The 27,990-nt window shown below is 60.4% G+C and overlaps 1 protein-coding gene across 1 annotated transcript; it reads left to right on the top strand.

The window, feature by feature from the left end:
* On the top strand, window positions 1-27,990 carry LOC111551454 (SCO-spondin; the record flags this gene model as incomplete). Its single annotated transcript, XM_026450399.1, has 55 exons — window positions 1-50; window positions 306-488; window positions 892-974; window positions 1,141-1,320; window positions 1,563-1,807; window positions 1,900-1,999; window positions 2,737-2,895; window positions 2,984-3,063; window positions 3,491-3,643; window positions 3,915-4,086; window positions 4,193-4,430; window positions 4,740-4,884; window positions 6,114-6,231; window positions 6,781-6,956; window positions 7,041-7,268; window positions 7,445-7,610; window positions 7,841-8,075; window positions 8,816-9,005; window positions 9,120-9,214; window positions 9,473-9,729; window positions 10,080-10,214; window positions 11,372-11,568; window positions 11,670-11,797; window positions 11,886-11,995; window positions 12,346-12,495; window positions 12,592-12,685; window positions 12,777-12,946; window positions 13,190-13,423; window positions 13,627-13,848; window positions 14,310-14,546; window positions 15,099-15,227; window positions 15,327-15,418; window positions 15,499-15,730; window positions 15,841-15,993; window positions 16,090-16,230; window positions 16,316-16,498; window positions 16,618-16,768; window positions 17,349-17,502; window positions 17,604-17,658; window positions 18,862-18,966; window positions 19,279-19,497; window positions 19,608-19,735; window positions 20,438-20,582; window positions 20,662-20,812; window positions 21,341-21,413; window positions 22,162-22,219; window positions 23,712-23,882; window positions 24,166-24,309; window positions 25,715-25,885; window positions 25,970-26,134; window positions 26,855-27,034; window positions 27,134-27,256; window positions 27,381-27,510; window positions 27,594-27,719; window positions 27,899-27,990. Coding segments are annotated over exons 1-55 (8,401 nt in total), but the record flags the coding sequence as incomplete, so codon positions are not given.

Raw genomic sequence — 27,990 nt, 5'->3', positions numbered from 1 at the left:
ATGCTGCTCCCTGCCCTCCTCTTTGGGATGATGTGGGCCCTGGCTGATGGGTAAGCAGCCCACCCTGGACCCCTCTGACAAGGGTCCTCCTTCCGCCACATGCCCAGGGACCCTCTGGAGCATCAGACTCCACGCCCCCCACCCCCGGGGTCCTCCCTCCACCCCTGCCACTTCCCATGAGTGTCTCTCCCTGCCTTAGCATCCTCCTTACTTCAGTAACCACCCCCTGGGAGTGGGGTCATAGGACAGGGCTTTTGGTGACAGAGGGAATGGTGGCGGCAGCTGTGGTTCCCCATCACGGGCAGGCGGTGGTGTGAGTGGACAGAGACCATCCGTGTGGAGGAGGAAGTAGCACCCCGTCAGGAGGACCTGGTACCCTGTGCCAGCCTCGACCATTACAGCCGCCTGGGCTGGCGGCTGGACCTGCCCTGGAGTGGCCGCGCGGGGCTTACCCGGCCCCCAGCGCCTGGGCTCTGTCCTATCTACAAGTGAGTAAGGGTGAGAGCCTGGGCTGTCTGCCGGGCCGGAAAGGAGTGACAGGCCGGACATCCTGAGAGTGGGGAGGCCCTGGAGAAAGCAGGGATTTGGGAAGTAGGTTTGGAGTGGGCCTGGAGAAGGGTGGAGTGCGTGAGATTAGGGTGGGGGGTGAGTGGGCACTACGGTGGGCAAGACAGGGAGAGGCCCGAAGCCCACTCCCTCTGTGCCCCGCCCCAGTCCCCGTGGTCTGCCCTCCCAACATTATTCTCACTTTGCATGTGGGGAAATTAAGGCCCTGGGGAAATGATGTGATTAGAGTAGCTGACAAAACTGAATGTCCACAGCCCTCCCCAGGGTAGGAATGGGCTGAACACTAACATCTCTTCCCCGTTTCCACCGGCTCGGTGGGTGCAGACCTCCAGAAACCCGGCCTGCCAAGTGGAACCGGACAGTGAGGGCTTGTTGCCCAGGCTGGGGGGGAGCCCACTGCACGGAGGGTAAGCACCTGAGTGCATTTGGGGAAGTGGTACCTTCTGGGAGTCCTGGGCAGGGGATGTTAGCTCAAATTTGTGGTTTCGGGGAGAGAACCAGGGCCGGGCTGAGAGCTCCAGGCTACCCCATCTTCATTGCCTGGGTCTGCCCCATTCTCCCCACCTACTGCAGCCCTTGCCAAAGCCAGTCCTGAAGGCCACTGCTTTGCCATGTGGCAATGCCAGCTACAGGCAGGCTCAGCTAATGCCTCAGCAGGAAGCCTGGAGGAGTGCTGTGCCTGGCCCTGGGGACGAAGCTGGCGGGATGGCAGCTCCCAAGCCTGCCTCAGCTGCTCCAGCCGACACCTGCCAGGTGTGTCCGCAGACTCCAGCCTGCCAGACAGGCACAGTCCTGGCCATCACCCCTTCCGCCTCCCCAGGCACTCCCACGTGGAGTTCTTGTGCTGGGCCCTCTACAGGGCCCATACTGGCTCCCTGGCCCACTAGAGGGACCATACCCTGTCTGCCTTCCTCCCGCTGTGCCGTGAGCCCTGTGTCCTCGTCCTCCACCTCTGCCTCACACTCAGAGGCTCACAGTTGCTGTGTCTCTCCCAGGCGGTGCCTCTTCTCCAGCCCTCCTGCAGCCCCTGGCAGGGGCCGTGGGCCAGCTCTGGAGCCAGCACCAGCGTCCCTCTGCCACCTGTGCCTCCTGGTCGGGTTTCCACTACCGCACCTTTGACGGACGCCACTATCACTTCCTGGGCCGCTGCACCTACCTGCTGGCAGGTGCTGCGGACTCCACCTGGGCTGTCCACCTAACACCTGGGGACCACTGTCCCCAGCCTGGACACTGTCAGCTGGTGAGGGAGGGAGATGGGGCAGCCACAGGGAGGAGGTTGGACAGGGGAGGAAGAGAGCCCCGGCCCCCTTTTGCACTATGCATTTCCCCAAGGTCCAGGTGACGATGGGACCTGAGAAGGTGCTGATCCAGGCTGGAAATGTGTCTGTGAAGGGGCAGCTGGTACCTGAAGGGCAGTCTTGGCTGCTCCACGGTGAGAGCACTGGGGGAGCAAGAGGCTGCCCGGGTCCCCACGTGCTCCTCTGGGACAGTCTGTCCACCCTCCAGGCAGGGTCAGAAAAGGAGCAGGGAGCAGTTTGGGAACAAGCCCACGGTGGGCCCCCAGCCATTGCTGTTGGGAGGCTCTGAAGTACGGAGCTAGTGAGGGGCCAGGAGGAACCAGGCCTGGTCCCGACCCTCTGCAACTACCCCCACCAAACTCTCGCAGCACCAGCTCAGACAAGTCCCTCTACCTAACTGCCCGAGTCCCAGTTCCCCCACCAGCCTCAGAGGAGTGCTGTGAGGTAGCACTTGGGTGCTAAGCAATGGGAAGCTCTCCTAACAGAACCTTTGTCCTGGCTGGGCTGCAGGGTGAGGTGGGGGTGAGCTTCTTGCATGTATGCCTGTGTGTGCACGGGTGCAGTGTGTGCATGTATGTGTGCATGCGTGTGTGTGCACATGCACATGTGTTTCATAGTTCACTTGAAGTTTACTCTCTCCAGAGAGCGTCTGCAGCTTTCATGGGCTCCTCAAAGAGAGCCGTGATGGAAATCAATCACTCTGCTGTAAAGCATATACGTTTGGTATAAAGTGCAGAGCTCTCTAGAATGTGAGAATTGTGTGAGTTATTTCCCTTCTCCTTTCCATCCCTGCGCAGCTGAGCCCTGCTGTGGTAGTGGGAAGGGTGAGAATTGTGGCTGCAGGGGGCAAGTGACCTCTTTCTGTGCCCAGGGCTGAGCCTACAGTGGCTAGGGGACTGGCTGGTGTTGTCAGGGGGCCTAGGGGTCGTGGTACGGCTGGACAGGGCTGGCTCCATCTCCATCTCTGTGGACCATGAGCTCTGGGGACAGACTCAAGGCCTCTGTGGGCTCTACAATGGCCAACCAGAGGGTAAGTGGGGTGTGGTTGGTTGCTGGTGTAGCAGGGAAGGGAAGACCAGAGGCCCTAGACCCAGCACCCCTGTGTTACCCCTTCTCAGATGACTTCATGGAGCCAGGCGGAGGACCGGCCATGTTAGCAGCCACCTTTGGAAATTCCTGGAAGCTTCCTGACTCGGAGGTGAGGCTGCCACTGGGGCCCCTCCCTCCCAGTTGCCTGCCCATTCGCAGGTTTTCAGCTCGGCTCCTGACTCCTGAACCTCCAAGCCCTTGTCCCGGTTTCATCGCTGGCCTGTTCCCTAGGACAGGGCCTGGCCCTCTTCCAGATCCTTAGGGGTGGAGGGCAGGCCTTGGGGTCCCACAGAAAGCCTGGCTGCCTGCTGTGAACTAGCCATCTGAGGCCAGCGTTGGTGAACCAGTTAGTCATTTATTCCCACCACTACAGCCCAGTGTGGGGCTGCCACCTCGCCTCTCTCCCCAGCCCCAGGATGTGGGCGGTGGGCCTGAAGGTGGGGCCCTGGTGCTGTGTGAGAGCAGGAGGCATTTTTCTGGGGTCCTGGTTAACGTCCCTCATCAATGCCGCCTGGCCTGATGTCCTTTTTCTGCAGCCTGGGTGTCTGGATGCGGTGGAGGTGGCCCAGGGCTGTGACGGCCCCCTGGGGCTCACAGAGGCAGACGTAGAACCTGGCCACCTGCGGGCTGAAGCCCAGGACGTGTGCCATCAGCTGCTGGAAGGTCCATTTGGGCAGTGCCATGCCCAGGTATGAGTGGGGTGGGGGTGGTGTCTGGCACCCAAGGGAGGGTGCTAGAGAAGTGTCAGCAAGCTGGTCTGGCCCTGCCTGTGGGTTACTTTGGACCATCTGTCAAACGCCCATCTCTCCATCCTCGGCTTTATTTCTGGGAAATGATGCTCATATGTGTGATCTCTGAGGTCCCTTCTGGGGCCTATCCGTTTGGTTATAAGTCATAGAGTGATGGAAGCAGGAGGCAGGAGGTGCTGGCTGTTTGCTGAGGGGCCGTCCTTTCCTGCAGATTTCCCCTGCTGAGTACCACGAGGCCTGTCTCTTTGCCTACTGTGCAGCGGCCATGGCGGGCAGCAGGCAAGAGGGGAGGCGGCAGGCTGTGTGTGCCACCTTTGCCAGCTATGCCCAGGCCTGTGCCAGGCGGCACATCCACATTCGCTGGAGAAAACCTGGCTTCTGCGGTATTACTTGGGCCTCCCTGTGCTGTGGGATTGACTGAGGGCCTCCCCACCCAGCAGGATTGACTGCGGTCTGGCGGGGGACTACAGCTCACTCATGTGCCCACAGAGCGCCTGTGCCCCGGGGGCCAGCTCTACTCCGACTGCGCCTCCCTCTGCCCAGCCAGCTGCGAGGCGGTGGGTCAGGGAGAGGAGTCCTGCAGGGAAGAGTGTGTGAGCGGCTGCGAGTGCCCGCAAGGCCTCTTCTGGAACGGTACCCTCTGTGTGCCTGCCGCCCACTGCCCCTGCTACTACCGCCGCCAGCGCTATGCACCCCGGGACACCGTGCGCCAGCTGTGTAACCCCTGGTGGGTCCTTGAGCCATGCCGGGGGTTGGTGGCCATGTGGTACCCTCGGATCCCTCCCTTTACACCCTCTCTTCAACCTGCTTCCCCTAAGCCTCCAGCCCATTCTGGGTCTTCCTCTCGGAGACTGGGACTGCTGCTGGCGTGGCTGATGGCCTTGCCGGCTGACCTCTACCCCTTCAGCAGGAGGGGCTTCCATGGGAGGGGAGGAACAAGGGTTTTTGGGGGGGTCACCTCCAGCTCAGGGGTCATCTTCACCCCCTCAGTGTGGACCTGATGCCAGAGCTCATTGTCTCATGTACGTGTCCACAGCGTGTGCAGGGATGGCCGCTGGCACTGTGCCCAGGCCTTATGCCCCGCCGAGTGTGCCGTGGGCGGGGACGGGCACTACCTCACCTTTGATGGGCGGAGCTACTCCTTCCGGGGCGGTCAAGGTTGCCGCTACAGCCTGGTGCAGGTGGGCAGAGGACGGTCTGCAGGGGTGGCACTCTGCCAGAGTAGGGGCCCTCCTAGAGGGCACAGTGGGGCTGACTGTAAGGAAACCCCTAAATAAATAAGGGAAACCCAGAGTCTTCCCAGGAAAGGCCAAGGGAGAACCAACACTGGGGGCATGGCTGTCGCAGGCCTTCAGGCCTCCTGCTGGGTTCTCACCTCCTCCCCGGCTTCCCTGTGAAAGTCCCTCTGTCATCACCACCCAGCCCAGGGCCAGTAACCAAAACCCATCTTCAGCTGTGTCTCTCACAGATGGGACAGGCTGGGCTTGTTACAGGCTACTTCACGCAAAACAACCTCAGGGGAAATCAGAGGCCCTGCTCCCACCCTAAACCTCCCCCGAAGAGAGCTCACTTCTCAAGTTCAGGTGCAGGCCACGATTTTCCCAATCATCTAGGGCCCCCTGAGTGATCTCTCCATCGAACTATTGGACCATTCCCACTCCTCTCATAAGTAGTGATGGGGGTGACGAGGTCCTGGGAGCACAGTCCTCAGAGAGGCTGTGCCTGTCCATGGGGAGGGAAAAGGACAGCCATCTCCCCCAGCAAACACAGTCAAAGATGCATGTGTGTACATACACGCACGGGCTGCACAGCAACACACAGAAATCTGCATGTGCAGAGACACACACACACACACACACACAGAGGCTACAAACCAACACAGAGATCTGCATGTTTACACACACACATACAGGCTACACACCAACACACAGAGACTTGTATGCACACACACACATACATGCATCCAGGTACACACCTACAGAGAGACACAGACATACACACGACACACACTCATATATGTGCATGTAGATTTAGCACGTGTGTACATATGCACACACATATGGGAGAACATACATGCCCATGTGGAGGGAAGAGAGGAGTCATGTCACCCTAACATGCGGACACGCACTTACCTACACACACTCGTGCACACACAAACATGCACACACATACTTCCACATGACACCTATGTGCACATCCGTGGCCCTGCACACGCATACACACAAACATCCATGCATGCCGGCCCATGGTGAGGACGAAGCCCCTTACCTGGCAGACAGTCTGGCTGGCGGGAAGGTGAGCGGCTGCCTCCAGGTGCGTGCTGACGGTGGTCTGTAGGGAAGGTCTCCAAAAGCCTCCCCAGAGAGAGTCGGCCCGCCTGGCCCCACTGAATTCCCCCTGCCCGCCCCAGGACTATGTGAAGGGACAGCTACTGATCCTACTGGAGCATGGGGCCTGCGACTCTGGGAGCTGCCTCCACGCCATCTTCGTCTCCCTGGAGGACACCCACATCCAGCTCAGGGACTCAGGTAGCCTCTGCTCTGCACTCTTGGCGCAGTCCCAGGCCTCCTGTCACTGCTCCCCCTGCACACTACCCTATGGCTTTGGAGTCCAGACACTCTTCCCCAGAGTCCTGCACCTGAGCACACTGCCTCAACTTCCCTGGCCCTCTCATCTCTGAAGCAGACACACAGAGTCCTGAGGAGATATTCCAAGGCATCTTCTGCCCCGTCCTGGGGTCAAATACAAGTCATGCAGCTATGAGAGCTTGAAAGGCCCCGAGGCATGACCAGACCGGGCAGGCCACTCTCAGCAGGGTCCCTCCAACCCTCCCCAACCAGCTCCTGGCTCGCCATCTAGCTCCTCCCACACACTGATCATGAGGGTGAGGGATTGGAAAATCTGTGTGCCAAGGGTAGTCCTTGGGCCACAGGGGTGGGGAGCTCAGGTGGACACTTTGGTTGTCCCCAGCAGCCCACCCTGACATGGGACCTCCTACTTCCCACCCAAGCTCCTTCTCTTCTCGCAGCCGTATCCTTCCACGTGCCGCACCCTCATCACCAGGCCCCCTTTTCCAGGAGCTGTGCTGGTCAATGGGGAGGACGTGGGCTTGCCCTGGATTGGCGCTGAGGGCCTCAGTGTGCGCCGAACTTCCTCTGCCTTCCTGCTGCTGCGCTGGCCTGGGGCCCAGGTGCTCTGGGGACTGTCTGACCCTGCAGCCTACATCACTCTGGACCCCCGCCATGCCCACCAGGTGTGCCAGTGAGGCAGGTGTGTGGCTGAGCAAGGGTGCGGTGGGACTGCATTCGGCTGTCTTACATGCGTGCCTGTGGCCCAGGTGCAGGGTCTGTGTGGCACCTTCACCCAGAACCAGCAGGACGACTTCCTGACACCAGCTGGAGATGTGGAAACTAGCATTGCTGCCTTTGCTAGCAAGTTCCAGGTGGCCGGCAAGGGAAGTTGCCCCTCTGGGGACAGTGCCCCGCTCTCCCCCTGCACCACCCACTCCCAGCGCCACACCTTCGCAGAGACAGCTTGTGCCATCCTGCACAGCTCTGTCTTCCAGGTAGCTGGGTTGGGCTCCTCCCACATCCGTAAGATGGGCCAACACCTTCCCTGCCCTCCACCTGGGCCCGTGGGAGGGTCAAGGAAGACCAGACAAGCCCAGGGGTGCTGTTGGGGACCAAGGGGATGTAGACTCCATGGAGGAGAAGTTGACCCATTTCCCCATCTCCTCCCAAGGAATGCCACAGGCTGGTGGACAGGGAGCCATTCTATCTGCGCTGCCTGGCAGCCGTGTGTGGCTGTGACCCTGGCAGGGACTGCCTGTGCCCAGTGCTGTCTGCCTATGCGCGTCGCTGTGCCCAGGAAGGTGCCTCACCTCCCTGGAGGAACCAGACCCTCTGTCGTGAGTTCGCTCAGCCCAGCCAGCCCTACCTAGGCTCCTCCCCTCCTCCCTAGCCCATCCCCCTTCCAGGAATGGCTGGGGGCCCGGGGTGCATCACTACCCTTGGCAGACTGCTGGGCTTTTCTTCCTGCAGAGGCACAGGGGATGTGGGGTGTGGGGTTCAGAGGGGGTGGAGAGAGCGAGAGAGCCAGCGGTGGCTATGCCCCTGACCTGTGTGTCCCTGTGCCCAGCTGTTCTGTGTCCTGGTGGCCAGGAGTACCGAGAGTGTGCCTCAGCATGCGGTCAACACTGCGGGGAGCCAGAGGACTGTGGGGAGCTGGGCAGCTGTGTGGCCAGTTGTAACTGTCCTCTGGGGCTGCTGTGGGACCCTGAGGGCCAGTGTGTGCCCCCCAGCTTGTGCCCCTGCCAGCTCGGAGCCCGTCGCTATGCCCCTGGTAGTGCCACCATGAAGGAGTGCAACCGCTGGTGAGGGCAGCGACCTTTGGGGCAAGAGGAAGAATGTGGGGGTGAAGAGGTAGCTTGGGAGATAACGGGTGGGGTGTGCAGCCTTGTTGGTGGCAGCATGCGCGCTGGAGGTGACAGAGTGCTGATCACTTCCCCTCGGTTTGGGGCACTTTAGGGTCCATAAAGCACTTTCCTGTGCATCATTTTATCTAGTTTTACTTCCTACCATAACCTAATAAAGTAAGAAGTGGAAAAATTGTTCCCATTTTGCAGATGAGGAAACTGGGGCTCAGATAGACTAAACAGCTTGCAGAGTCACACAGCTTGTTCAAGAGAAGTGAAGGCAGATTATGGATCTGTGCAGGCAGGGCCAGGATCCAGGGTTGATGAAGGTGGGGGCTGAGGATGCAGGCTTCAGTGCAACCCCTCTCCTACCTGGGCTAGGAGTAGGGTGGTTCAATATCTCTGTCCTGCTCCAGAGCCTGGAGGATGGCCCTACTGGAGCTGGGACAGAAAGGGTGACAATGTCTGTCCCAGGCATGTCAGGGTGCTGGAAACAGTCCAGCTCCCTGTGTTGGTGACCGGGTGTTGGGAGCTGAGATGGACAGGTCTCCAGCATCAGGGCTGGGTTTTCACTCAGCGTGATGCAATATGGACACCTGGGAACCCAGCGAGCATCTGGGTTCCTGAGATTCTCACCAGGTCAGACCAGGTCCCTGGAGGCTTAGACTTGCCTCTTACTCCTTCTCAACCTCCTGCAGTGTCTGCCAGGAAAGGGGCCTCTGGAATTGCACAGCTCGCCGCTGCCCCCCGCAGCAGGCATTCTGCCCCAGGGAGCTTGTCTATGCCCCTGGTGCCTGTCTTCTCACCTGTGACAACCCTAGCGCCAATCACTCCTGCCCTGCAGGCAGTGCTGATGGCTGTGTCTGTCCACCAGGCATGGTGCTGCTGGTGAGTCCAAGAAGGAGCTGCATGGGAGAACAGGACGGCCTTCCTTAAGCCAGGGCACTGCCCTGCTCCCCTCACGCCCCTACATGGTGCCTTTTGTTCCTGCCCTCTGCCCAGGACGAGCGCTGTGTGCCTCCTGACCTCTGTCCCTGCCGTCACAGTGGGCAGTGGTACCCACCCAACGCCACCATCCAGGAAGACTGCAACATTTGGTATGCCCAGCTGCCATGACCTCTAACCCTTTGGCCTTGTGGCCCATGGCTCCCCACACATCATCCTTCCCTCCACCAGAAGGGGTTGGGGTGGGGGGGGCTGGGGTATCCAGACTGGCCTGGGCCAGAGGAACCCTGCAGGACCCCTCCACCCTGAGGGCTGCTGAAACTGCCTGGAACCTGGACCAGCTGCCTCCCCTGGATCCAGCCCCCAGGGCCCTGTCCTCAGTGACTCTGTCTCCCCCACCTTGTCCATAGCGTGTGCCGGGGCCGGCAGTGGCACTGCACAGGCCAGCGGTGCAGTGGGCGGTGCCAGGCGTCAGGCGCCCCCCACTATGTGACATTTGATGGACTGGCCTTCACCTTTCCCGGGGCCTGCGAGTATCTGCTGGTGCGAGAGGCCAGTGGCCTGTTTACAGTCTCTGCCCAGAACCTGCCCTGTGGGGCCAGCGGTCTCACCTGCACCAAAGCATTGGCCGTGCGTCTGGAGGGCACTGTTGTGCACATGCTCAGAGGTGGCTGCAACATTGAAGGGTGACATTGCCAGGGAGGGGCACACCTGTATGGCTTCCCAGCTGTGCAAGGTGGGCGGGGATGGGGTTCCCTGTGTCTGCCCACTGCTGGCAGGCTCCTTACCAGGCGTGGCTGCCCTCCATGCCATGGGGTTGGTGCCTCTCCTCTTGGGTGGGACTCATAGTACCGGAAGGCTCCCAGAAATCAAGTCCCAGAGAAGTCTAGTGACGTGCCCCAGGTCACATAGGTAGAGAGGCAAAAGAAGGGCTCAATGGGGGAGCTAGAGAGCCTCGTGAGGATCTGGAGGACCCTTTCCTCCAAGTTGGGCCTGAATGCCTCTCTTCCTCTACAGGCCGGGCAGTGACAGTGAATGGGCTGAGCGTGACGCCCCCCAAAGTCTACACAGGCCCTGGGCTGAGCCTGCATCGTGCTGGCCTCTTCCTGCTGCTCTCGACCCGCCTGGGCCTCACCCTGCTCTGGGACGGAGGTCAGGCTCCTGCCCTCCCTCAACCATCGGACCTGTGCCCCATCTTAGCACTATAGGGTTGGACTCACCCCAAGTTCTTTCTCCCAACACCTGACCCTCCCTTCTCCCGGTCTCCCTCTACTGAGCCCCTGACACCTCCACAGGGCAGATTTCCAGGCTGAGAGCTAGGCTGACAGCCAGGGTAGGACCCTGAGCTCTCACTTTACCTCCCTGCCTGGCCGGCACTCACTCTGCCCCATGCCCAGCCCTGCCCAGCCCAGTGCCACTCCTACCTTCCAGTCCATGCAAGAGGTCCGAGTTTCCAAATTAGGTTTTTTGCCAGGTGTAGTGGCTCATAGCTGTAATCCCAGCACTTTGGGAGGCTGAGGCGAGCAGATCTCGAGTCCAGGGCTTCGAGACCAGACTGGGTTGAACATGGCAAGACTCCTTGTCTATAAAAAACACAAAAATTAGCCGGGCACGGTGGTGCGCGTCTAAAGTCTCAGCTACTTGGGAGGCTAAGGTGGGAGGATTGCTTGAGCCTGGGAGGTCGAGGCTGCAGTGCGCTGTGATCACCCCTCTGCACTCCGCCTGGGCAATAGAGCGATAAAAAAACTTTTTTTAAAAATTAGGTTTTCATAATTATCTTTTTCATCATTATGAAAGCAATCCTTCCACACCAAGGGAAACATTGAGAAAACACTAAGTTTTAGAAAGGCGAAATGAAAATAAATATCCTAACTTCCCATCACCCATATAAGCAGCTGGTTTATATGTCATGTCTAACTGCTTCTGCAGAACTGACAGAAACCCAGATAACCCCCATATAGACTTGGGTCTGATCCGCTGGGCCACCCTCCCAGCCTGCCGCCACCGAGGCTGGTGCTACTGAGTCTCACAGTCCATCCTGGAGTCTGATTTCCCGGAATCTGACGTGATGGAGAATTTCCGTCCCCCAGCCCTTGGCTTGGTGTTAGTTAGGAAAATAGGCTCCTGCTTCCCACCTTGAACCCTCCAAATGTAGGTCTTTTCATTTATCATCACCAATCATCCCCCCACAAAAGAGGTAACCACACCTCCTGGTGGCTTGGTACCTGGTGGTGGTAAAACAGACCCTGGGGCTTCTGGCCCAGATAAGGGCTTGTGGCGTCACTTTTAACCATGCTGCCTGCCACCAGGGACTCGGGTCCTGGTGCAACTGTCCCCTCAGTTCCGTGGTCGCGTGGCTGGGCTGTGTGGTGACTTTGATGGAGATGCCAGTAATGATCTGCGGAGCCGCCAGGGCGTCCTGGAGCCCACAGCTGAACTGGCCGCCCACTCCTGGCGCCTCAGCACCCTCTGCCCTGAGCCAGGAGACCTGCCACATCCCTGCGCAGTGAGTGAGGGTGGGAAAGCAGGAAGGGAGGTTCCCAGAGGCAGGGCTGGGGAGGGTGTCCGCTAATCCACTGTGCTGGAGACGCCACCCTGTGCCTGCAGGTGAACACACACCGGGCTGGCTGGGCTCGGGCCCGCTGCGGGGTGCTGCTGCAGCCGCTCTTCGCATCATGCCACGCAGAGGTCCCCCCGCAGCAGCACTATGAGTGGTGCCTGCATGACGCCTGCGGGTAAGGAGGGGACAACCTGGAGTGGGGTAGAGGTGGGGGTGCCAGGGCGTGCGGAGGGGGTGCCGGGACTGAATACTTCCTCCCACAGCTGCGACTCAGGGGGTGACTGTGAGTGCCTCTGCTCAGCCATTGCCACCTACGCAGATGAGTGTGCCCGGCATGGGTACCACGTGCGCTGGCGCAGCCAGGAGCTCTGCCGTGAGTGTGCCCTGCCCTCAGTCCCCAGTGCTCAATCCTGCCACTGCCACAGGCTCAGCGTCTTGAAAGAGCTTCTGCTGTCCCACAAGACGGCCGTTCGTTCATTCAAGGGCAAGCTGTGCATTGAGTGCTTACTCTGTGCCAGACGCTTTTCTAGATGAGCCATATATGCAAGAACGGCTGCTGAGTAGAGCTGACATGGTACACATAGGCCCAGGGGGATCGTGCCCAAGGTCTACACCAGATGCCCCGTGGCCTCCATGGTGGTCACCTTGGGCAGTCAGCCTGGTGTGGTTGCATCCTGCTGCCCTTGTGCCTCGGTGATCCAAGGCTTTCTCTTCTCCTCCCAGCCCTGCAGTGTGAAGGGGGACAGGTGTATGAGGCCTGTGGCCCCACGTGTCCCCCTACCTGCCATGAGCAGCATCCTGAGCCTGGGTGGCACTGCCAGGTGGTGGCCTGTGTGGAGGGCTGCTTCTGCCCCGAGGGGACTCTGCTGCACGGTGTGTAGAGTGACAAAGGGCAGAGGGGAGGGGCACTGAGACTGGGAAGGGGCCACTGTGTCCTTTTGCTCTAAGCCCTGCACTCTGTGGTCTCAGGAGGAGCCTGCTTGGAGCCAGCTTCCTGCCCCTGTGAGTGGGGCAGCAACTCCTTCCCGCCGGGCTCTGTGCTGCAGAAGGAGTGCGGGAACTGGTGAGTGGGGAGGTCACCTTGGGGGGCACCTATTGGAGGAGCACTGGGCCAAGCCCAGCATGTGGCTGATCCCAGGACGCTGTGTGCTCAGCACGTGCCAGGAAGGTCAATGGCATTGTGGGGGTGACGGTGGCCAGTGTGAAGAGCCGGTGCCTGGCTGTGCAGAAGGAGAGGCCCTGTGCCAAGAGAATGGGCACTGTGTGCCGCATGGGTGGCTTTGTGACAACCAGGACGACTGTGGCGATGGCTCTGATGAGGAGGGTGAGTGTCTTTGCTCGTGTGTGGAAGTGACAGGGTTGGTCAGTCCTTGCACATGTAACTGAGTTTCCTGGGGCCAAGGCAGCTGTCCTGGAGTGGCTTCTTTAGCTGCTGCTCCCATTGCCAGGGACTATCTGTGGCTTGGAGGGATGAGGGGAAGAGAGGGTGTTCTGGTCCCTCTGGGGTTTGGGGCTTTTCTGGGCCCCTACAGCAGTGTCCTGAGCCTGCCTGCTTGCCCCGTGCTAGGTTGTGCCGCCCCAGGCTGTGGGGAGGGGCAGATGACTTGCAGCTCCGGCCACTGCCTGCCCCTGGCCCTGCTCTGTGATGGCCATGATGACTGTGGAGATGGCACAGATGAGCAGGGCTGCCCGTGCCCCCAGGGCTTGCTGGCCTGTGCCGATGGACGCTGCCTGCCCCCGGGCCTGCTCTGTGATGGGCATCCTGACTGTCTGGATGCCGCAGATGAGGAGTCCTGCCTGGGTGAGTTGTCCCCACCCTGGAAAGCAGCCACCTGGCACTCCCTCCCGCAAGGCCCACCTCCTCAAGAGCCCCGCCTTCGCCTCCCCGCTCCTCTGCCAGGTTCCTGCTATGAAGTTGGTCCTCAGGGTGTGGGAGTTGGGGCACCCCAAACAGTAAGAGTACAGGGCAGTGCCCCAGGGCCAGCTCTTCTTTTCCGGCTGCAGGGCAGGTGACCTGCGTCCCCGGGGAGGTGTCCTGTGTCGATGGCAGCTGCCTGGGGGCCATCCAGCTGTGTGATGGAGTCTGGGACTGCCCAGATGGAGCCGATGAGGGGCCGGGACACTGCCCCCTACCATCTCTGCCCACGCCTCCTGCCGGCACCTTGCCTGGCCCCTCCCCTGGCTCCCTGGACACCACGCCGAGTTCCCTGGCCATTGCTAGCCCTGGTGAGTCTCCTGGAGGGAAGAGGTGGGAAAGCTGGTGGCCAGAAGCCTGGGGGAGAGGGGCATGGAAACCTCGGAGAGAGGCATTTGTGGCGCTGCTCTGGCATGGGAAGGAGCAAGGCGCAGTGGGAGACTCCGGAAGACGCTGGAGTGAATGAAGTGGACGGCGTTTGAAAGAGTCTACACTCTTTCCTGGCGTTCAAGGCCTCCCTCCCAGCTGCAGGGAATCTCATGGAAATTCTTGACCCAGGGGAGAGCTTTGGGAAAACCAACAGGGCAGCAACATGCAGGAGGGATTGTTCTCGGGAAGGGGCTGCAGGTGGGTTAGGGCCGGGCCCAGGAAACGGCCAAGGGACTTGGAGCAGGGAGGGGAGCGGCGGCGGAGGTGGAAGGACTGACCTGGGCGCGGTTGGGGTGGGAAGGGCGCTCGCCGGCGGAGGATCCAGCGCGGACGCTCACCGCAGCGCCGCCCTGCGGCCCCTTTGAGTTTCGGTGCGGCAGCGGCGAGTGCATCCCGCGGGGCTGGCGCTGCGACCAGGAGGAGGACTGCCCCGACGGCGGCGACGAGCACGGCTGCGGAGAGCCCTGCGCGCCGCACGACGCGCCCTGCGCCCACGGCCCTCACTGCGTGTCCCGCGAGCAGCTGTGCGACGGCGTGCGGCAGTGTCCCGACGGCTCGGACGAGGACCCCGACGCCTGCGGTGAGGCTCCCGCGCCCCCCGGCTGTGCGCGGCCCCCCGCTGGCCAAGCCGGCTGGCCCACCTTTTCCCGAGCACCACTCCCACCTTCGCCTCCTGAGGTACAGGTGGGCGCGGCAGCCAGAGCGATTTAGGTTTGGGGGCATGCGAGGCTGGGCCATTTTGCGTTCCTTTGATCTTTTTCGTGACACTTTATTTGAAATGTTTTTGTCCTCCCACCTAGGTCCATGGGAGAGAAGAAAGGGGCTTTGTCTTTGCCCACACTTGGCCAAGAAGGGATAAGAGGGTGGGCAGAGGCTCTGCGGGGCTGGGGAGCGTGTCTGTTTGGAGGGGTCCCGCCATCAGCGTTTCCCCACCAGACCTGAGCACACCCTTTGTGTCACTGCAAGCCAGCCTTTCGGGTCCTGCCTACCTCCCCCTAGAGGGAGCTGTGCACAGGCCCCAGCTCCTCCCAGGCTGGCCTGCCCTGCCGCCTCCCATCCACCTTCCTGCCCCTCTGCAGGGAGAGGGCAGGAAGGGACAGGAGCAGAGCAGGACATCTCATGGTGCCCGCAGGCTCCACCCAGCTGCCTCCGTGCCCTGGCCTCTTTCCCTGTGGTGTGGCTCCGGGGCTGTGCCTAACCCCTGAGCAGCTCTGTGATGGAATCCCAGACTGTCCCCAGGGCGAGGACGAGCTGGACTGCGGTGAGGATGCTTTGTTCCCTAAGGGAGGCCCTGCTGGCTGGGCCCGGGACGCAGCTCACACCCCCTGCTCACTGTGTTTTCTCTCCTCTTCTTTCCCAGGGGGGCTGCCAGCCCCAGGAGGCCCCAACAGGACAGGGCTTCCCTGCCCAGAATACACCTGCCCCAATGGCACCTGCATAGGCTTCCAGCTGGTGAGGGTGGGAGTGGGTGGTGGAGGTGGCAGTGCCATGTTGCCCCCAGCACAGGAGCCCTGACCCCACTCCCTTCGCAGGTGTGTGATGGGCAACCTGACTGTGGAGGGTCAGGGCAGGCAGGCGCCTCCCCAGAAGAGCAGGGTTGTGGGGCCTGGGGCCCCTGGAGCCCGTGGGGACCTTGCAGCCGGACGTGTGGGCCCGGGGGGCAGGGCCGGAGCCGCCGTTGCTCCCCGCTCGGCCTCCTGGTGCTACAGCACTGCCCGGGGCCTGAGCACCAGTCTCAGACCTGCTTCACAGCAGCCTGCCCAGGTGAGGGGCTGGGGTGGTGGGGCCTGGATAGAGGAAGGGAGAAGAAGGCCATTAGGCCTTCAGCCCTCACCCATGGTCCCCACTGCCTGCCCTGTCCCCCCGCCTTGCAGTGGACGGTGAATGGAGCGCCTGGTCCCCCTGGTCTGCGTGCTCTGAGCCATGCAGGGGCACCATGACGCGGCAACGGCAGTGCCACCCACCCCAGAACGGGGGCCGCACCTGCGCTGCACTGCCCGGAGGCCCACACAGCACCCGCCAGACCAGTGAGTGGAAGAGAGGATGGCACTGCTGGTGGGAGGCCATCACCTCCGCAGAGCTCCCTTCCCTGACCTCTGACCTCTGCTTCCGGCTTCTCTCAGAGCCTTGCCCTCAGGACAGCTGCCCCAATGCCACCTGCTCTGGGGAGCTGATGTTCCAGCCCTGTGCCCCCTGCCCACTGACCTGTGATGACATCTCTAGCCAGGTCATGTGCCCACCTGATCGGCCCTGTGGCAGCCCAGGTAAGAGGGCCCAGGTGCTGGCTCCACGGTGTGGGTCTGTGGCGACAGCCCTCTGCATGGAAGCCTCATCCTGGGCCCCTTCTAGGCTGCTGGTGCCCAGAAGGGCAGGTGCTGGGCAGCGAGGGGTGGTGTGTGTGGCCCCGGCAGTGCCCCTGCCTGGTAGATGGCGCCCGCTACTGGCCCGGGCAACGAATCAAGGCCGACTGCCGGCTCTGCATCTGCCAAGACGGGCGGCCCCGACGCTGCCGACTCAACCCGGACTGTGCTGGTGAGGCCCTTCCCTCGGGGTCCCTAGTCCTCTCCCTGCGCATCCACCCTCCTTCAGGCCCACCTCCCAGCTGTGCATCCACCACCTCCTTCAGGCCCTGACTCTTGGCCCTCCCCCAGTGGACTGTGGCTGGTCCTCCTGGTCGCCCTGGGCTGAGTGTCTGGGCCCCTGTGGAAGTCAGAGCATCCAGTGGTCCTTCCGGAGCCCCAACAACCCCCGCCCCTCTGGACGAGGTCGCCAGTGCCGTGGCATCCACCGCAAGGCACGCAGGTGCTGTGTCCCCCTCCCACTGGGGGACCTGCAGGGACCTTGACCCGCACCCCACCTCCCACTTAGGAAGCTTCATGTGTGCCCCTTCCACATCTACCACACAGCCCCAGTTTGGAACCCCTGCCCTGTGTCCCCACCTGTCTAAACCCCAGGAATCCCAGAACCTCTTTGGGGACTGCTGGCCTCCCCCTTCTCTAGTTTTATGCTCTCTAGGTCTTGAAGGTGAGTAGATGGAGCCCGCAGATGCAGCTTCACAAACTCAGCTTGAATTCCTGGGCTGAGGCTTGCAGGGGGCTATTGCCATAGCTGCCTCCCAAGCCCCCTCTGGGACCTGCTGCGCTGGCTGCAGTGTTGGCACAAATTGCTTCCCTGACCTTCTTCTGGGCCAGTTGCAATGTCTCAGGTGCAGAGGCAGAGTGGGCTTATAGGGTGACCAAATGTCTCAGTTTTCCCAGGACTTTCTCAGTTTTATCACAGAAAGTCCCAAGTCCCAGGGACGTCCTCAATCTAGGCAAACCAGGAGAGTTGTTTACCCCGCGCAGGCCCCGTCACCAGCTCAGGGATATCCCGCCCTTCTCAGGTGCCAGACAGAGCCCTGTGAGGGGTGTGAGCACCAGGGCCAGGTCCACCGTGTCGGGGAACGCTGGCGTGGGGGCCCCTGCAGGGTGTGCCAGTGTCTGCACAACCTCACCGCACGCTGCTCACCCTACTGCCCGCTCGGCAGCTGCCCCCAGGTGAGGGCATTGGAGTGTGTGGTGGGCAGAGCTGGAGGGGTGTGGAGGCTGGTGGAGTGGGTTGGAGATAGGCAGGCGGCCTGACCTCTGTGCCTCTGCAGGGCTGGGTCTTGGTGGAGGGAACGGGAGAATCATGCTGCCACTGTGCCCTACCTGGTGAGTGTGCCTGGGGAATGACAGGGAAGCCCCAGGGGGAGGACAATTGGTGGGATCGCTGAGAGGGAACCGCGGCACTGAGCAGAGGTGGCTGGATACCCCAGCCTCAGCATGGCGGGAAGCCTGAGTTCTGCATGCCAAGGGAAAGAAGGGACCTCACGGTGGGAAGGCTTCTGTCTGCCCTCCCTCTCCGTCCGCCTTCCTGTGCTTTGGGGGCTTTCTGCCTCCCCCATGGTGCCACCTTTGAGGTGTTCTCTTTCCTCTGGTTCTGTTCAGATCTGGTTGCTCTGGTTGCTTTTCTTTTCATCTTAGAACAGCCAAGACAAAGTTAAGTTGGACTTTTCGAAAGTGCCTTTGCCTGGAAATGAATTATAAATGAAATAGGAAAATACAAAGGCTTGAAATGGATGCATTTATGGGTCCAGGTTTCTCTCCTTCCTTCCTTCCTTCCTTCCTCCCTTCCTTCCTTCCTTCCTCTCTCTCTCTGCCCCCCTCCCTCCCTCCCTCCCTCCCTTTCTTTCTTTCTTTCCTTTTGTTTCTTTTTTTTTGAGACAGGGTCTCACTCTGACACCCAAGCTGGAGTGTAGTGGTGCGATCTCGGCTCACTGCAACCTCTGCCTCCTGGCTTCAAGTGATTCTCATGCCTCAGCCTCCCGAGTAGCTGGGGTTAGACATGCACCACCATGCCCAGCTAATTGTTGTATTTTTAGTAGAGACAGAGTTTTGCCATGTTGGTCAGGCTGCAGCTTTCTTATCCTAAAAGTGCATCCACAAGTTGCTGAGGTTAAAACAAAGCCAGCATATTCAGTTGCACAGGTTGTTCACTGTGCAAGTTAGCTGGTGACTGGGGCCTAGACTCCAGCCCACAGAGCTGCTTTCATCCAGAGGCAACCCCTTTCTAATGCCCATGAAGGTGCCTTTTTGGTGTCAGCACCCCTGGGTTAGGAACTGCAGTTGCTGGGTCCTGGGCTGAAACTAGTTTCAGGCTGGCAGTTTTACTCTATGTTCTCTAAATACTCAGCGGACGTGAAAGCCCCCGATTCACACCAAGGGAAGGAGGAGGGACCTTTCCCAGCTAGGAAGTTGTTCCTGGGAAGTCAGCAGGGAGAAAGTGCTCAAGAAGTGGGGAGAGGCCTGAGTGCTGGGCCAGGAACTGTGAGCCTCTTGGTCTCTGTCTCCTGATCCTGAAGTCTCCTCCCACAGGAGAGAACCAGACAGTCCAGCCCACGGCCACTCCTGCTGCAGCTCCGGCTCCCAGTCCCCAGATCAGATTCCCCTTGGCCACTTACATTCTGCCTCCACCAGGAGGTAAGGGATGTGTGCAGTGCCGTGTAGTGCTGAGAGGGGCCACGCTGCCCAGGGATTATCCAACCTGGGAGGGGAAACAGGCCCTCGGGGACATCCTCCTTGTCCTGCACATAGTGGATGATCATCCTAAGGATCTGGGAGTCATCCTATCTTAAGTTGCCTCCCTTGACTCTTCCCTCGCTGGGCCAAAGTCACCTGTGTGAGCCTTTCACATCCCCTAGCTCCCCGTGCAACTTCCTAACCGTGTCCCTGAAGACTCCTGCCACCCTCTGTCCTACCCTACTCCAGCCTGTCTCTCTCTTCTGCACCCAGACCCCTGCTATTCTCCCCTGGGGCTGGCAGGACTGGCCGAGGGGAGTCTGCATGCATCGTCCCAGCAGCTGGAACACCCCACCCAGGCTGCCCTCATGGGGGCTCCCACCCAGGAGCCCAGCCCTCACGGATGGCGCGCTGGTGGGGATGCTTATGCCAAGTGGCACACTCGGCCCCATTACCTGCAGCTGGACCTGCTTCAGCCCCGGAACCTCACTGGTCAGCGAGGAGGGCAGTGCTTGAGGGGGAGGCAGTGATGATGGGGCGGGGGGCAGGTGTAGCTCCTTCAGCTCTGACCTCTGCTCTTGCCCTGGCCCCTCCCTCCCCAGGCATCATAGTGCCAGAGACTGGCTCTTCCGACGCGTCTGCCACCAGCTTCTCACTCCAGTTCAGCAGCAATGGTCTACGCTGGCTTGACTATCATGACATCCTGCCTGGCATCTTGCCCCTGCCCAAGGTACCACCTGCCCAAGGCCGATGGGGCCAGCGGCCCACCATGTCCTTTTGTGGGTTCCATAGTCTTTGTCCCCAAGGGCCTTCCAGTCTCCCCGAGGGGCATGGCCTGCATTCGATGCTTGTTGAATACGTGGTGAGGAGCAGGGACTGTGCTCTGTGGAGCTGAGGCTTGGGTGCCACTGTCACATGGATGCTGGAAACCATCCAGGTGGCTGAGACTCAGGGCAGGTATGTGAAGCCTACAAGGGAGAGAGGGGGGGGAGACACCAAGTTCACTGAGGGCCTCTGGGAGCCCAGACCCACGCAGGTCTTTGTGGAGAGCAGCCTGGGCACAGCCCTCCCCTCAGGGGGTTTGCATCCTTCCCGGAGACAAACCGCACGAAGCGGTAGGAGTCAGTCCATGCTGTGTGTTAAGTCTTAGCTGTTCAGGAGCACCCGCTCTGTGCCAGGTGCCGAGCCAGGCCCTGGGGACACAGCAGTGAACAGGACCTGGCCTTTGCCCTCGGGGCACCTCCAGCTCAGCAGGAGGAGCTCAGTCCAGGACCAGCTCCCTCCAGCCTTGAGAGCCCAATTCCTACTGCCAGGGTGGGGGGCATGGCTCTGGGATGGCCGTGAAGACTGGGGAAAAAGTGGGGTCACTCAAAGTCATGAGGTCAGCCTGAGAAAGAGGCGAAGCTCAGTCAGCAGCATCCTCTGCCGGCAGCTTTTCCCCAGACACTGGCACGACCTGGACCCTGCCGTATGGACTTTTGGCCAGATGGTGCAGGCGAGGTTTGTCAGGGTGTGGCCCCGCGATGCCCACCACAGCGATGTCCCCCTGCGGGTGGAGCTGCTGGGCTGTGAGCCAGGTACAGGTTGCACAGGGGTGGTAGGGCAGGAGAGAGAGGGGCCATGGGAGGAGCCCTCAGCCGTACGTCCTCCACACAGGGTCCCCACCGGCACCTCTGTGCCCAGGGGTTGGACCCCGCTGTGCCAGTGGTGAGTGTGCCCTGAGAGGGGGCCTGTGCGACGGTGTTCTGGACTGTAAGGATGGCTCGGATGAGGAGGGCTGTGTGCTGCCGCCTGAGGGCACTGGCAGGTATACTGTGGCCGGCTGTGTGCAGCTCACGCCCTTGGCCTGGCCTTCGAGGGGACAGCCATGTGGGAGGGGCCCGACACTGCCTTCACCCCCCAGGTGCCCAGACCCTGCATGCTGAGGAGCTGCAGCTGGGTGCCTTCAAGGCCCTTTCCCACCTGGATTCTAGGATTCCCTGCCTTTCTCCTAGTTGATTCAGGGGTTCTCCAGGTGTAGGCCCTAGACCAGCAGCATTGGCAGCACCTGGAACTTGTTAGACGGGCAGGTTCTCGGGCCCGCCCAGACCTGCAGGGGTGGGGGCGCAGTAATGTGTGTCTTACAAGCCCCTCAGGTGATTCTAACCCACGGTCAAGTTGGAAGCTACTGTTGGGAACATCACCTTTGTCCAGCCTCAGTGGGCAGAGTCCTTCCTGGATGCCCACCCCAGCAAAGACCCCAGGCCCAGCAAAAGCACACTGATGCCCCTGCCTGGAAGCGGGGCACTGGTGCTGGGAGGGCCCCTGGAGCCCTTTTGGCTACTTTTCTCCGCAGATTCCATTCTACAGCCAAGACCCTGGCCCTCTCCTCCGCCCAGCCGGGACAGCTGCTGCACTGGCCCAGGGAGGTGAGTGTGGAGCCTTGGGCCCAGAGGGTGGGGTGAGGGTACAGGGACCTCGCCTCCCGGCCTCACCAGCCCTGCTCCTGCACCAGCCGGCGGCATCTCCCCTCTCCGCAGCGTTTCCTCCTGTGCGTTCCCTGGTACTGCTCTCAGGAGGCTTCCCGGTGCCTGGCAGAGGGCTGAGGGCTGGGGCAACATGGAGATGCAGAGATGTGCAGGCAGAGCGAGGGCCCAGAGGGGTCTGGGGACAAGAGAAGCCTGAACCTCTGATAGGGAGCTTATGCCCACAGGGCAGGCACCAGGGCATCTGGTGCTCAGAGCCGAAAAGAGCCCTGTGCCCGGGTGCCCAGGGGCTTCCGGGACGAGACTTGAGGGCTGGAGAGGGGTGTCTGTAGTGTGGAGAAGAAGGCGCGGAGCATCTTCCTACCTGGAATAGCCTGGTCAGGAACCCAGAGTGTGTGGGTGGGGTACGGGGTGACATGTGCATTGGATGGGGGAAGGGGAGTTTGAGGGGCAAGAGCTGCAATGGGTCACCATGGTGGGCTGCTGAGAAGAAAGTCCCTGAGCTCCTTGAGGGCAGTGGGCTGGTGCCTGGAGGCGCAGTTGCATCCTCAGCTCTGGCCTGGGCTGCGGGGGAGGCAGATGGACAGGAAGCAGTGCTGGGACTGTGAGCGCCCAGGCGGTATCCTCAGGGGATGGGAGCTGCCCTCAGGGCCTGGGGCTGTGCGGGGTGCTCAGGCCTCTCCCTCTGCAGGGCCTGGCAGAGACTGAGCGCTGGCCTCCCGGACAGGAGTCCCCCACGTCCCCAACAGGTGTGTGCACAGACTCCAGGCCCGCTCCCCAAACCCTTGTCCCACCTGTTCTTCCACAGCCAGGGGCAGTTACATCTCAGGGGTTCAAATCCCCTTACCCCTGACTTCCCCACAACCGAGAAAGTCACAGGGTTGGCTCAGGGAGGAGACACTGGTCACTTTGGACATGACCAGGTCCTGCCTCTGCCCACCCCCTGGGATTCCAAGGTATGTGGGCTGCAGGTAGGCAGGGCGGGTGGCTCCAGGCCAGCTCCCAGGACTGAGCCTGTGCCCTGTAATGTGGCTGCCTCCCCAGATGCCTGGTCAGGACATGTGTCCCCCATGGGGGTGGGAGGCCACTTGACTGCAGCCTGCACTCCGTTTGCTCACCATCCATAGAGCCAGGCTCCCCTTTCTGAAGCATTTGCTGGCAGCAAATGTCTCTTAAGTGGGCACGGGGGTTGGATGTGGTCATGAAGTTGGCGTGCTCCTATATAAGAAAGGAAGGGGCTCTGCCTGGTTGTGATCCGGCCTCCCTGGAGCTACCTGATTATTCACCTCCCTGCTAGCCAGCAGACAGCTGCCTCCTAGAGGGCCTGCTGTCCTGCGGGGATGGGGGGCGGTAAGAGGGCTTTTGGTGTGGGGGAGTTCCTGCCCTCATTTCTAGCCCCTATGGGAAGGACCTGGGTGAGGCTTGGGGCAGCAGGGGCTGGAGAGGAAGGAGGGTGAGGGCGCCAGGGCTGCTCTTTCATTCTGGCTCATCCTCGCCTGTGCCTCACCGTGCCACCTGCCTGGGCCTCAGCTTTTCCCCATCTGTGACACTAGAAGGCCTTATAGACAACTGTGGCCCCTCCCTGTGAGTTCTGGTGGAAGTTATTCGGAACCTGGCCGGACTGTTTCTGTGTCTTTTGTGAAAAGCAGACAAAGCAATTGATTCTACCCCTCAGATCCATAACATGCAGACCCACGGGATACATTCTAATTTCATTCCCAGTCTGGTTCTAAAAAAAAAAAAAAAAAAAAAAAAAAAAAGGCTGTCTTTGAATGCATCTCTTGCCAGAAAATGAGACTCTTAACTCTTTTCACTGTAGCTGCCAGGAAGCCCAAAATCAGTTTGTTCTTGTTGTTTGTTTACAACAGAAACAACGAACTCACCCTGAGTCTATGGTAGTGTTTACTCCCTCTGCTGCTGTGTTAAAATGACCTCAGTTCTTTCTCTCCCTAAATATCTTATTTTATGGTGAGTTTGAACTTGGAAGTTGCCATGTGTTTCTTTTTGGGAATAGAATAAAAATCTCAGATCAAAACAAGTCTTCTACTTTCAGCCAAAGCCCTTCTTGTGCTCCTTGGATTTTTTTGATCCAAGGCCTCTCAGAAGGCGGGCTGTGGTCCGCAGTACCTGTGATTACTTTGTACCACCCAGAAGCCTGGGATACCCTCTCAAGGGCCCCCATCTTCCTTTCCTGGGAAGGGGAGCTGGGTAAGCCTCACCTCCCTCCACCTCCACCCACAGAGACAAGGCCCGTGAGTCCTGGCCCAGCCTCTGGGGTACCTCACCATGGGGAATCCATGCAGATGGTGACCACCACCCCCGTATCCCAGATGGAGGCTAGGACCCTGCCACCAGGTATGGCAGCTGTGACGGTGCTGCCCCCACACCCAGTGACTCCAGCGACCCCTGCTGGTAAGACGCCAAGCCCTTCTACCTGTGTGCAAAGCCTCTGTGAGCCCACCTTCCTTGTGAGGGGGACAGAGGCCCTTTGTTCAAGATCACACAGCTCAAGGTCATTTTGGGGAGGACCCCAGTGTCCTAGCCCAGTTTACCCTTTTTCTATTATCCCAAGATAGGCAGAGTGAGGAATAGCAGATGCCAAGAGGAGGGAGGTTGGGGGCTTCAGGGAGGTGACGAAGGAGAAAGGATAGGGCAGGCCAAGTGACTGGTCAGCCAGCTGTGGTGGTGCCCACAGGCCAGAGCGTCGCCCCAGGGCCCTTCCCACCTGTGCAGTGTGGCCCCGGCCAGATGCCCTGTGAGGTGCTGGGCTGCGTGGAACAGGCGCAGGTGTGTGATGGCAGGGAGGATTGCCTCGACGGCTCCGACGAGAGGCACTGCGGTGAGCTGCTGGAGGGCCTGCTGTCCTGTGGGTAGGGGGTGGCACTTATCCTTCGGTGTAGGAAAGTGTCTGCCCTCATTTGTAGCTCATATTGGAAAGGATCTTGGAGAGGCTTGGGCGGCAGGAAATGGAGAGAATGGGTAAAAACAGGAGTGTGTGTGTCTTTGGGTATGGTCAAGATGGGGAATAGAATAGGCCTTGGGTCTCAGCCTGTTTTGTAAAACCTGTTTGACCTTTGAAGAGACTCATCTATTTACTCACTCATCCAACAGTCTACCTACCCCTCTATCCATCCATCCATCAGCCACCCATCTTTCCGTCTACCCACCCTCCCATCCACTAACCCACCATGTATTCATTCATCCATCTATCCATGCATCCGTCCACCCACCCACCCACCTACCCCTCTATCCATGGATTCATCAGCTACCTATCATCCATCTGTCTACTCACAAATCCATCCATCGATCCATCTACCCATCCAGCCAGCCACCATGCATCTATCTACCCATCCATCCATCTATTCACCCATCCATCCATCTAAATCCACCTACCTAACCCTCTATCCATGTATTCATCAGCCACCCATCCAGTCAGCCACCCATTCGTCCATCTACCCATCCATTCATCAATCCACCCATCCATCCTTCAATTTATCCATCTATACATCAGCCACCCATCCATCCATCCACCTACCCATCTAGCCACCCATCCATCCATTCATCCATCCATTTACCCCTCTATCCATTCGTCTGTCAGCCACCCATCCATCCACCCATCCATTCATCCATCCATCCACCTGACACCCACCCATGCATCTATCAGCCACCCATCCATCCACCCATGGATTCATCTACCCACCCCTGTATTCATCCATTCATCGGCTACCCATGCATTCACCTACTCACTCATCTACCCATCCATCCATCCACTCACTCATCCATCCATTCACTCCGCTACCCATACACCCATCCATTCATCCATTCACCCACCCATCTTTCCATCTACCCACCCATATATCCATCCATTCATTTATTCATCCATCCATCCATGCAAAGTAGATCACTGTGATCAAAGCTTAGTCTTCCAATCATGACCAAAGAAATCAAATGCTAATCACAAGAGTGGCCACCCCAGGGAGTATACATTCAGAAAGAAGGTACCTAAGCATCTAGAATCTCTGTGTGAGAGCTTGTGTAGACCAAAGACTCCATGGTCTCACCAATACATCGTGGAAGGAAGCCTGCTCTGGGCATGGGATGCAGGAGGCATTAGTGGGAAGGGGAGGCCAGGGACTGCAGTCAGCAAGCTCACTTCAGCTCTTGGCCTGAGTTAATGGGCTGAGTGTATCATCCAGCCAGGAATCTACTTATGTGGCTCCCTTCTCTCCCTGCCTTGTGAGCAGCAAGCACTGTGCCCTTCACGGTGCCTACCATGGCCCTGCCTGGGCTTCCAGCCTCAAGGGCCCTCTGTTCCCCAAGCCAGCTGAGCTGTGGCAGTGGGGAGTGTCTGTCTGCTGAGCGGCGCTGTGACCTGCGGCCTGACTGCCAGGACGGCTCGGATGAGGATGGCTGTGGTATGTGCCAGCAAGGGCAGGGGCAGCCCTGAGGGCCCCCTCCTGCATGAGCCCCTCTGAGCCCCAGCCCCTATTCCCCTGCAGTGGACTGTGTGCTGGCCCCCTGGTCTGTCTGGAGCAGCTGCAGCCGCAGCTGTGGCCTGGGCCTCACCTTCCAGCGCCAGGAGCTGCTGCGACCTCCTCTGCCAGGGGGCAGCTGCCCACCTGACCGGTTCCGAAGCCAGTCCTGCTTCATGCAGGCCTGCCCAGGTAACCCTGCACCCCAGCCTTTCCTCAGGAAAGCCCCTGCTCCCAGAGGAAAGCGGGGAAGCCCTCCTCCAGTCTCCTCAGGACCCTTCAGGTGGGAAACCCGGGGTGGGTTTCTATCTGAGACCCTCCCGGCCAGTCCTGCCCTCCTTTCCTGCCTGAGCCGAGACTCAGGTTCTTGTGTATAGCCTGGAAATAATGGTCATTCCTGCCTCAGAAGGCACTGCAAGGATTAAGGGAGATGACGTGTGGGGGTGTTTGGAGCCGGGCCTCAGGTATCAGCCGGCTGTGCCACTTGTCCCTGGGTGCCATGCTGAAGGCCTTGTCGCTCTTTTATTCCGTCAGTCCAAGGGAGTGGCCCTCACCCCCTTCTGTGCATGGCAGAGAGGGGCTCCCCATACAGGGGCCTCTTCAGCCCCACCCTGGCTCCTCCCTGGCTGTGATGGCCCTACAGCTGCCATCAGGGCAGCTCTCCCCAGGATTCCCGCAGTCCCAGCCCCTTCCCGGGGAGCAGAGCTTTTGTCCTGGGAGGCACCTAGAGCCCTTTCTCCAGGCACCTGCCACCTAGGGGAGGTTTTCTGGGACAGAAGAGGAGCTGTGGAGTGCCCGGGGCAGGGCCCTTGGCTGCCTTGCTGGCCACTGCCCAGGCTGGGGAAGGAGGGGAGCCCTGGCTCCAGCTGTTCTCTCATAGCCTGTGTCTCCTGGTCCTTCTTTCCCCAACAGTGGCTGGGGCATGGGCCATGTGGGAGGCCTGGGGGCCCTGCAGTGTCTCCTGTGGGGGTGGCCATCAGAGTCGCCGGAGAAGCTGTGTGGACCCCCCACCCAAGAATAGCGGTGCCCCCTGCCCCGGGCCCTCCCAAGAGAGGGTACCCTGCGGCTTGCAGCCCTGCTCAGGTGGCACAGGTAAGGGGGAGCTGGGCCGGGGCAGGAAGAGAGCACTGTGGGCATGAGGTAGTTGGACCTCCCAGCACTCAGGCTAACCTGGTGCCCATCTCCCACCAGACTGCGAGCTGGGCCGTGTGTATGTGAGTGCTGATCTGTGCCAGAAGGGGCTAGTGCCCCCGTGCCCACCCTCCTGCCTGGATCCCAAGGCTAACAGAAGCTGCAGTGGGCATTGCGTGGAAGGTGAGGCCGACCTGGCCTGCAGGGAAACTGTGGGGTGCCCACCCAGGCCCACCAGCCCCCAGTCTCCAGCTTCCCCTCACTGCTGTGCCCCTTGGGGCTGAGTGCCCTCTTCCACACACGCCAGGATGCCGCTGTCCCCCGGGACTCCTTCTGCATGACACTCGCTGCCTGCCCCTCTCTGAGTGCCCCTGCCTGGTGGGCGAAGAGCTGAAGTGGCCAGGGGTGTCCTTCGTCCTGGCCAACTGCAGCCAATGGTGAGGGCGGCCGCACCAGGGAGGGCACCGTGCTGGGATCTCCCCAGCCCTGACCAGTTCCTCAGCCTCTCCCTCCCCTGCAGCGTGTGTGAGAAGGGGCAGTTGCTGTGCCAACCAGGGGGCTGCCCCCTGCCCTGCGGCTGGTCAGCCTGGTCCTCCTGGGCTCCCTGCGACCGCTCCTGTGGCTCTGGAGTGAGGGCCAGGTTCAGGTGTGTGACGGGGTGGGCGGCAGTGTGAGAAGGAATGCTGGGGGCCAGGGAGGAAGGAGCCAGGCCAGCCCTGAGGGGGCGGTAGGGGAAGATGGTGGACAGGTGATGAAGGATGAAGAAGGTAGGAGTGAGGGCAGGGAGAGAGCAGAGCGGGTGCTGAGGGCTGCCTCTCTCCCCAGGTCTCCCTCCAACCCTCCGGCAGCCTGGGGAGGCGCCCCCTGTGAAGGTGACAGGCAGGAACTGCAGGGCTGCCACACAGAGTGTGGGACAG

The sequence above is a fragment of the Piliocolobus tephrosceles genome, unplaced genomic scaffold, assembly GCF_002776525.5.
Source record: "Piliocolobus tephrosceles isolate RC106 unplaced genomic scaffold, ASM277652v3 unscaffolded_19534, whole genome shotgun sequence".
NCBI classification, from domain to species: Eukaryota; Metazoa; Chordata; class Mammalia; order Primates; family Cercopithecidae; genus Piliocolobus; species Piliocolobus tephrosceles.
This window is presented reverse-complemented; position numbering and strand designations above follow the sequence as displayed.